The sequence below is a fragment of the Myotis brandtii genome, unplaced genomic scaffold (assembly GCF_000412655.1).
Source record: "Myotis brandtii unplaced genomic scaffold, ASM41265v1 scaffold28, whole genome shotgun sequence".
NCBI classification, from domain to species: Eukaryota; Metazoa; Chordata; class Mammalia; order Chiroptera; family Vespertilionidae; genus Myotis; species Myotis brandtii.
The window spans coordinates 473,417-483,234 of NW_005360676.1; the positions used below are offsets into that span (position 1 = coordinate 473,417).

Here is a 9,818-nt window from a genome sequence, read left to right on the forward strand (position 1 = left end):
GGGTGTGGGGGTGACCAGGGCAGGGGGGGGGGAAGTTAGGGGCAACCAGGCGGGCAGGGGTGGCAGTTGGGGGTGAACAGGCCAGCAGGGGGGGCAGTTGGGGGTGAGCAGGCCGGCAGAGGGGGTAGTTGGGGGGTCAGCAGGCCGGCAGGCGGGGCTAGTTGGAGGCAATCAGGCCGGCAAGGGTGAGCAGTTGGGGGCGAGAAGGCCAGCAGGGGGACAGTTGGGGGTGAGTAGGCTGCAGGCAGAGTGGTTAGGAGTGATCAGGCAGGCAGGCAGGCAGGTGAGCGGTTAGGAGACAGTGGTCCCGGATTGCAAGAGGGATGTCTGACTGCCGGTTTAGGCCTGATCCCTAAACCGGCAATCAGACATCCCCCAAGGGGGCCCAGATTGGAGAGGGTGCAGGCTGGGCTGACATCCCCCTCCCCCATGCACACATTTTGTGAACTGGGCCACTAGTCCATGATGAAAGAGAATCATTGATAGGCCACCTCCTGCCCACAAACCTGGAATCAAATCCTGGACCTTTTATACCACAGGCCGATGCTCTATTCACAGAGCTAAACCAGCTAGGGCCAGATTGGATATTTCTATATAGTCTTTACTTCACATACCAGCCAAAGTTTTAGAAAATCCAGAGTGCTGTTTTATGATAAAAGAAATGTTAGGATTTTAAGAAAAAAAAATATTGTTAGAATAAAATATACCTGTGAAGTTACTAAAGTTGGAGATATTCTATTTGAATTAAAAGTATGAATTGCAACTCCTTCATTCCTTGGTATTAGTTTACCCCAAACACTGGAAAAGTAAACACATATACTTTTCTCTCATATGTAATGAAGAGGACTTAACCTTTTTTCCTCCTCCTTCCCATAGCTTTCAGCCGCGCCCCAATCCCGATGGCTGTGGTCCGCAGAGAGCTTTCCTGTGAGAGCTACCCCATAGAGCTCCGCTGTCCGGGAACAGATGTCATCATGATTGAAAGTGCCAACTATGGGAGGACTGATGACAAAATCTGTGACTCTGACCCTGCTCAGATGGAGAATATACGATGCTATCTGCCAGATGCCTATAAGATTATGTCTCAAAGGTAGGATACTTCTAATATTCTTTTCTTTGTTATAGGCTAATATAAACTCTCAACATGCATCTGTGTGACATATTCAGCACAAGTAAGAACATAAAACTATTGTGTTATTTGAGGATAATTTGAGCTACTATTTCAATATCAAACTATCCCCCATATCACTGAAATGATAATAATAGGATTGCAGGTCGCATTTGGAAATTATTAAAAAAATTTAGATTATTTATTATGTTTCATGGTCTACTGTGTATTCTCTAAAACTGATGAATCAAAATGCAGTATAATAAAAGAATATTGATTAAAGATTATTTGGCCTTGGAAATAATGAAAAAAGTATTCCCTTAATAACTAGTATACAGGTTAATTCATTTAATACATTTAAGCTTTCTAAAATGTTACCATATTAAAATAATATAAATTAAGGTACCATGTAACATCACTGGATAAGAAAAAGATGATCTTCAACTCAAAAGGAATTGGTCAATAGAGATCCATACTATAGGAGGCTTACATTACATTAATTTCTTGATAAATGGGCTAAGTATTAAGTAATCAATTTTTAAATAATCAATTATTTTTATTTAGTGAATTTGTTTTTTTATTATGATTTCTTTTTTGGGCATTTCTTTTCTTCTGTAATTTAAGGATTTCTTAATATATGGGAGAAATCATGGCATATGTAAAAATAAACAAATTGGAATATCAAAGCAAAAAACAATAGGTTTCATGAGTTGCTTTATTGTGCTTATGAAAGCCTGTTTTATTTTAACCTTTTGTCTTTTAGATATACTTAAAATTCTATATATATATTTGTATGTGATTAATAAACTAATAGAGTCAATACCTTATATTTATAAATTTCTGATGTGTCAATTAATAAAAGAAATTATCACATGCCAGGATTTTGATAGTCAAAGTATGTGAGATATACTTGAAATATAGTAGTGAATGTTTATAAGAAATAAGATTTTAAAATTGGGGATACTATTGGATATTAGTTTGGTTGCATTTGGTTCTTCTTGTGTATCTCTCTCATTGTTATATATTTGACAGATTCCAACTATGGTTAAAGTCTCTAATGTTATGCCTAAAAGAAGTCTAGTCATTTCATTGCGGATAGATGTTATGTTGTTGTGGTCTTTCATGAGTAGTTTTCCATGAGTAGTAAGAAATGGGTGCTATATTTGTTTCTGTCAGATGACCAAATTTTAGAATCCATTTGGGGTGTGGGTTGAGGAGGAAATTGTGCTTTTCTGTGATTAGGTTTTCATGTAAAATGTAGCAGAAACATTAACTTCATAACTCTTTGATCTTTATATGATTTTCATTGAAATTGGTTTAATCCTTTCATTGATATTATTAATGGCTCCCCAAATAAGCCCTTAATCTTATAATTATCACACAAAAAATCCTCTGGAATTACTGAATTTTATGGGATGCATCTATAAAGTGACAAACCTGCAGAGTAAAACTGTTTTAAGCACCTTCAGTAAATCATTTGTGGAAGCCCTCCTGGTGGATTCTCAAGTACTTAGCCAAAATAACTGTGGTTAATTCTCCATGGAGACAAGTTCCAAACTTGCATTTGGACAATTAAATATGCTATATTTACGCTTGTTCAAAATAAATGCTTTTGACTCTTGGAGAGAAGAAATCAGGTTCCATCTTGTAAGCTCCCAAGAGATAGAATCACCATGTCTACTTAAGCTGCTTTATAATGAACTTTCACAGCCACACAATGACAGAATGCTAAATAATGCTAATAATTACTAATTATGATATGGGCAGTTTAATGCATTTGAACTAATCATAATGGAAAACATTTTCTAAGAGATTAATTATTGTTTTCTTTCATTTAAACTATTAGAAATATACTGTATCAGAGTGTAAACATTTTCTAAGCATGTCTCTAGGTAGGAGGATTATTAATAAAAGAATATTTGTGTATCCTTGCATAACCTTGTTAAAATGGCTTCATAACTTCTTTCTGCTTCATAAATTAGACAGATGTGGCAGGCAAGGACAGACATGAAACATTTTTACACCATGCAGATGTTTGCATACACATTGAACAAATGCATAAATACAACTGTATTCGAACATGTTAGTAAATGTGAAAAAATTGGGGACTTGAATTGAAAAGTATGTGATAATTTATTGGCACATTTCCCCCCAGTAGAAAAATGCAATCTGATATCTGCTCCAGAAAAGTCAGTTTTCTCCCTGCCTTTCAGAATGCACCTCTGGTTCTCAATCCAAGTGTATTCTCCTGCTATTCTGTCTGCACCTCCTGCAAATTCCCTGTGCTGTGCCTTTCACCATTATTCTACTAGAAGACTTGTTAAACTGTCAGAACACATTTATTTATCCTTCACAGAACTTCTGACCTCACTCATTATCATCTGCATCCATCTTTATTGCATGTAAACATTTATAAATCTATTTTGTCACATTTTAGATGGTGGCCTTGTCTAAAGTAAATTGTAGGCTTCTAGAGGCCAGACTTTCTGTTCATCTTACCTAAAACGAACTTTTGATGTGTAAATGAATGAAAAGAAATGCTGTCCAGTTTTGTCATGTTACTTAAAAGCTTTCTTTTTTTTAAATGTCTTTATTGATTTTGGAGAGAGAGGAAGGGACAGGGATAGAGAGTTAGCAACAGCGATAAGAAAGAAACATCAATCAGCTGCCTCTTGCACACCCCCACTGGGGATTGAGCAAACAACCTGGGCATGTGCCCTGACCCGAAATCCACGCGGTAACCTCTTGCTTCATGGGTCGATGCTCAACCACTGAGCAACACTGGCGAGAAAGAAACATCAATCAGCTGCCTATCGCACACCCCCACTGGGGATTGAGCAAACAACCTGGGCATGTGCCCTGACCCGAAATCCACGCGGTAACCTCTTGCTTCATGGGTCGATGCTCAACCACTGAGCAACACTGGCTGGGCTTAAAAGCTTTTTTAACTTTACTGATTCTTATTTTATGTTTACACACCTCAGCGTGTTTAAAAAATAGTACATATAACTTTAGAATCTGAAAATGACGGTTGGTAACGGTAACTGCAGAAATTTTGCATTTTGAACTCAGCTGAGGTTTCACGTTATCTTGGGTATTAATGGAAACATTTCCATTTTTGACTCCAACAACACTTGAAAGTCCATGATATGCAGTTCATCATGACAGTTACTCTAGAGTTCTCTGAATAAGTAAGTCAGACATGTGGTTCCTGCCAAAAACCATAGGTTTTTTTGGCGGATAAAATGCAAACAGCTATATCACTTGCTCAATATTTTATTTTTATCTCATTCACATTTATTGAGGAGTTAAAAAATAAAAAGCAGGAACATTCTTTCAGCTAGATATTTGTGGAGATATAGGTGTTCGTGGAAAGGAAGTGTTAAGCTGGTCCTTAAAGGATGAAGGCATTAGTGGAACCGGAAGAGACCAAAGTGATAGTAGATTCATAAGTGGATTAACACCAAAAACAGAATACAAGGAAACAGCCTCCCTTCAGTTACCCTTCACCATTCTTTTCCATCATGGCTTTACAAGCTTATTGGTGTTCCGCCTAATCTGTATAGTCTCTCTAAGGAGTCTTCCACATGTGCTACAGCTTGAGGCCACCCCCCACCCCTATCTATACCCCCAAATCCTCCCCAAAAAACCCCTAATAATTCAATGATAAACTAGCTTGATGCCATCATTCCCTTTTTTGAAGTCCTTCTTATAAGTTGGACAAAGGTGTGGAATGTTTGAATATCATATATGATGCCATCCTTATGCCATCTTTTGATGACTCATATTTTAAATATGTTATATAACAACTTTACACAGAATGGAATATAGCTTTCAAATATAAAAGGCCTTTGTGAATGCATATGCAAATATGTTTATGAGTAGATCAGGAAAATTGTGAATTTGTGCATATTATAAGTATACAACTCAATGACTTTTCACCATGATCATCCAACTAAAAACCAGATGAAGATGCCCCACCTTGTGCCCTGATATATCCCCCAAGAATTGTTCCTATTCTGACTTTTAACACTACATTAGTTTGCCCATTTTATAATTTAAATGAATGGATTCAAATAATATCTGCTTTTGTGTTTCTGGCATTTCTCATTCAATGCATTCACTTTTTTTTATAACTTCATTGAACCATTTTTATATACCACGAATTCACCCATTGCAAGGGTATAAAGATAATTTTAGTAAATTTACCAAGTGGTACAGTCATCACCATAAATCAGTTTTACAGTATTTCCATCACCACTGTAAGTACTGCATGTCCATAATTGTTAAACTCCATCTCCTTTCCCACCGCATGCAATGATTAATCTGTCTTCTGTTTATATGTCTATCCTCAGTGCCTTATTTTTAGTCTAAAAAAATGAATATTTGAAGTTAAGTTTAGTGGGCTTTTCAAGAGGAACAATATCAAAGAAATATTAGTATTTATTTCTGGAGACATGGAGGTAAATACAGGATGGTGCAAAAGTAGAATAGTTGTTTATATAAAGTAATACAATAATTAATAAATAATAACACAAGAATAAACTCTGTTTTTTGCAGGATCACAACTGTAAACCTACTCTTGTCCTACCCTGTATGTTGCCTGAATTTTAAATTCTCTTAGAACCTAAAATCATGAATCTAGACATTTAAAAAATACCATCTTTAAAGTTTTCTATCAAGTAGAGATGTTAAATGTATAAAATTAGAGTCTTTTTTCTATTTAAATGAGTGATTTAATTTCTTTTAGCAATACTACATTTTCATGTGTCAAAGTCACATTAGGAACATGCACAAAAGAAAAGAGAGAGAATTGTTTCTCACATTTCTGAAAAAAAGTTATATTGCAGTAATATCAGTATCACTGCACGGGATTTTACAGCTTACAAAGATCTTGGCTTCTGTTGGATTCATTCCTGGTGAAGTTAAGAAGTTTTCAATAGTAGTAGAAGAAGAAATATGGGTGGAGATTTTTTTATGTATGTAGCTGAGTAAATGTTCTGCAAAAACTGTGTATATACATGAGTTTTTCAATGGGAGTACCCTTTGCTCCTTTGACAGATTACACTATGTCTTGTATTTCTCTTATGAATCATAACAGATCAAAAACAACTCCTCAAATCAGGAACTTTTCCATTGAATCCATATTCTTTGTAGTGGAAAGAACAAATAGGCATAGGAATTATAGTCTGTAACTCAGTTCCTTAAGATTACCGTTGGATGCGTGTTTATTTAAAAGGGGAGGGGGGTAGGAAATGAAGGAAGGTTGATAACTCTCATTCCCAAAGCCTGAATGTAGAGAATATGGAAGAACAGGAGAGTTCCTATCTAGTAGGCATTTGTTTCTTTTTTTCTAATATTTTGGCTCATTGCAACTCTGAGAATATATTTCTATAATATCCTGCTAAAATGCTTCCTAGACCTCCTAGCTATTAATTTAATTTTGAATGAAATTGTTACATGTGTGTAATTCTAAATTTATAAATGTAGTAAATGATTCAAATATTTCAGAATAGCTTTGGGTGAATGCTAAGGGGCATTGTGTTGGCTGTTTCTTATGGTCCACAGGAAGTTTGTGCCACTATTGTTGAATCTTAGTTCATGGAAACTTAGAATCCCTGAGTGCTCTCTGGGAATAGCAGAAGGTTAAAACTATTTTCATAACAACATTGACCTATTCTTTGCCTTTTTCATTGTTAGTTGTAGGCACTGGTAGTGTAAAAGCAATGGTGGGTAAAACTGCTGGTATTTTAGCTGGGATTAAGGTGGTAGTAACAATGTACTTAATTTTTTTCTCAGTTTTAATTTTTGATATGGTAAAAATCAATAGATATGACTCACATAAATGGATATTCTCTGGGAATCTTAATTTTTTTAATCCTCTCCGGAGGCTATGTGTTTATTGATTTGAGGGAGAGAAAGAGAGGACAGAGGGGAGGCGAGAGAGAGAACTAGAGAGAAACATTGATGTGACATCTATTGGTTGTATCCTGACGGGATCAAATCTACAACCTAGGTATGTGCCCTGACTGGGAATTGAACTCACATCATTTTGGTATATGGATGATGTGCTAACCACCTGAGCTACCCAGAAGCCAAGGCAAGCGGATCTTAATTTTAGAGTTAAAGAGGTCAAGAGACAGAGTAGGAGAATTGATGTTTTCACAAATATAATTATTTCTTCATTTCTACTTGTTGGCTGAAAATTAGTCATTTATAATTTGTTATTATTTTTGCATTGCATAATTATTCTATTTGTCATAAATTCATCTAGTCTTTTTCTATGAGTGAATTATTCTTAAGAGCAGACGATCTGTATGTTGTATAGTAAGTAGTCTCTGTTAATAAAGTGCCTGTGGAGAATTAGACCATTGAAATCTGAAAATTAGTCATTTTCTGTTCAGACATTCATGTGATTAATCTTTCATAAAATTATAAAAACCTAATTAAAATAAAAAATAAAATGACTAAAACAACAGAAATTTAGATGAGCTTATTTTTCAATGATATGTACTGTATAGATTAATAGTATTAGAGACAGGGGAGCCTTACCATAATATTATTCTAAATGCAAAAATGTTGGAGGAACTAAATTTATAAGTATGTATAGTGGATTTTTTTAATTTTAAAGGATCATTGATTTTTATTTTTTTAAGTCAGTATTGTAAAGACTGAGCTTGAGAAGTTTGTGGCATCTTTTTATTGGTATTCTTTAAAGCTTCTGAGTTCTTATTAATTTATAAGTGTTGGTGGTTAAGTCTTATCCATTAGTTAAATGCATTGCCAAACCAACTAAGCAAAATTGACCTAAAAGGGGTTTAAATACCAGTAAAATTAGTCCGATAGATTTACCTGGAATGTGTGTTCATTCACATTTGATAAAACATTAGGATTTTTGTTTTCATTTGCAGCAAATTATTGCCTTAGTTGTTTCCTCACATCCAGTAATTTTATACTCCGTAGTCAGACTGTAGAGCTTGCTATCTTGTGGAAAATATTTATAAGATATTACTGAGAAAGGAAAGATAAGCAGTTTCTGGAAATTAGAGGAGATTGGATGAAAATAGTTGAGGTAATTATCTTGAGTATAGCTTAAATCCAAATGGAAAAGAACTAAGTATATTATGAACATAAATTATGTCACTGATTAGTTGGATATCATTGGACTCTGGAGGGAAATAAGATATAATGTTTAGCTGACTGAATAAATGCCTCAGTTTCTCTATCAATACAATGATTTTAAATATTTCTGGGACTATTAGGTGAATAGGTCTCAAAGTATTTCGATTGCCTTTCATTTTTCATTTTACTGATGAGGAGCTTGAGTTGCATGAAGTTTAAGGCGTTTACCTGAAATTACTCAATTATGATATGACTAGGGGTCTGTTGCACGAAAAGATTCTTGCAATAGGCCTTCCCTTCCCCTGGCTGCCTGCACCGGTTTTCCTTCGGCACCCGGGACCCAGGCCTTCGCTCCTGCCAGAGCCGCCTTCAAAGCCTTCGCTGCTCTGGCTCTTCGTGCCTACATATGCAAATTAACCGCCATCAAAGATGGCGGTTAATTTGCATATCTCGCTGATTAGCCAATGGGAAGCATAGCGAAGGTATGTTCAATTACCCTGTTTGTCAGTTATTAGATAGGATAGCACAAACATGCCTGCTAGCTTTAGGTACAAAGTCTATGATTTTGTTTTCTATCATTTCTCCTTTTAAGACACTTACAATAATTTTGGACAGAGGAAAGGTCTTTATTTACTTTTATTAGAACATCAGGAAAAGCGAGTGAAAGATTCAAGTACTAGTACATCCACATTTTAGATAAATCAACATGTTGGTTAAATAAGAGTAAGGTTATTTTTTTTTCCTTTTTAATTTACTAACACCACCTTAATAATACTTGTTAACACTTCATTTCGATCAGCTGCCTGCTGCATGCCCCACACTGAGGATTGAGCCTACAACCCAGGCATGTGCCTTAACCTGGAATCGAACTGTGGTACAAAAAGGCTTGAGGTTTGGAAGTTAGGACACATTGAAATGGGCATCTAGAGATGAAAAGAAGCAAGTGTTGCAAACTCTTCGACCAGCAGGCTAGAAAGGTGACAAAAGGCATTGAGCCAGGTGGGCCTGGAGAGGCCACGCCCTCCCAAAGGGACAGGGGTTCCCACCTCAGCAGGCTGCTGCTTGGAGGGAACAAATGCCCAGGGTTGCCAGATCTGATTTGTCAAATGATGGCAGAAGTGAAGATTTCCTGTTTAATACCCCTAGTAAATATTAAAAACTCAGGTTGAATCTGACACTAGAAGTCAGGTGGCGGTTTTCCTTGGAGGATTGAGGAGAAGCAGGGCTGGGTGGGGGAAGAGAGGACTTGTCAGACGTTTTGTGCCTTGATCTGGGGCTGGTTACATGAGTGTGTGCAGTTGGTGAACATTTCATGGAGCCATGAAACCAAGCTTACCAAACTGATCAATATAACCCCTTAGCTCAGCGGTTCTCAACCTGTGGGTCGCGACCCCTTTGGGGGTCAAACGACCCTTTCACAGGGGTCGCCTAAGACCATCCGAAAACACATGTATAATTACATATTTTTGTGATTAATCACTATACTTTAATTATGTTCAATTTGTAATAATGAAAATACATCCTGCATATCAGACATTTACATGATGATTCATAACAGTAGCAAAATTACAGTCATGAAGTAGCAACG

At 36.3% G+C, this 9,818-nt stretch overlaps 1 protein-coding gene across 1 annotated transcript in view; it reads left to right on the plus strand.

Annotated features, from left to right (window-relative positions):
* The window catches only part of ADGRL3 (adhesion G protein-coupled receptor L3), a 765,791-nt gene that overhangs the window by 366,503 nt on the left and 389,470 nt on the right, over positions 1-9,818 (plus strand). The window contains exon 5 of the mRNA XM_005868883.2: positions 877-1,090. Within this exon, the coding sequence (XP_005868945.1) occupies positions 877-1,090 (214 nt within the window). The remainder of the gene's footprint in view (positions 1-876; positions 1,091-9,818) is intronic.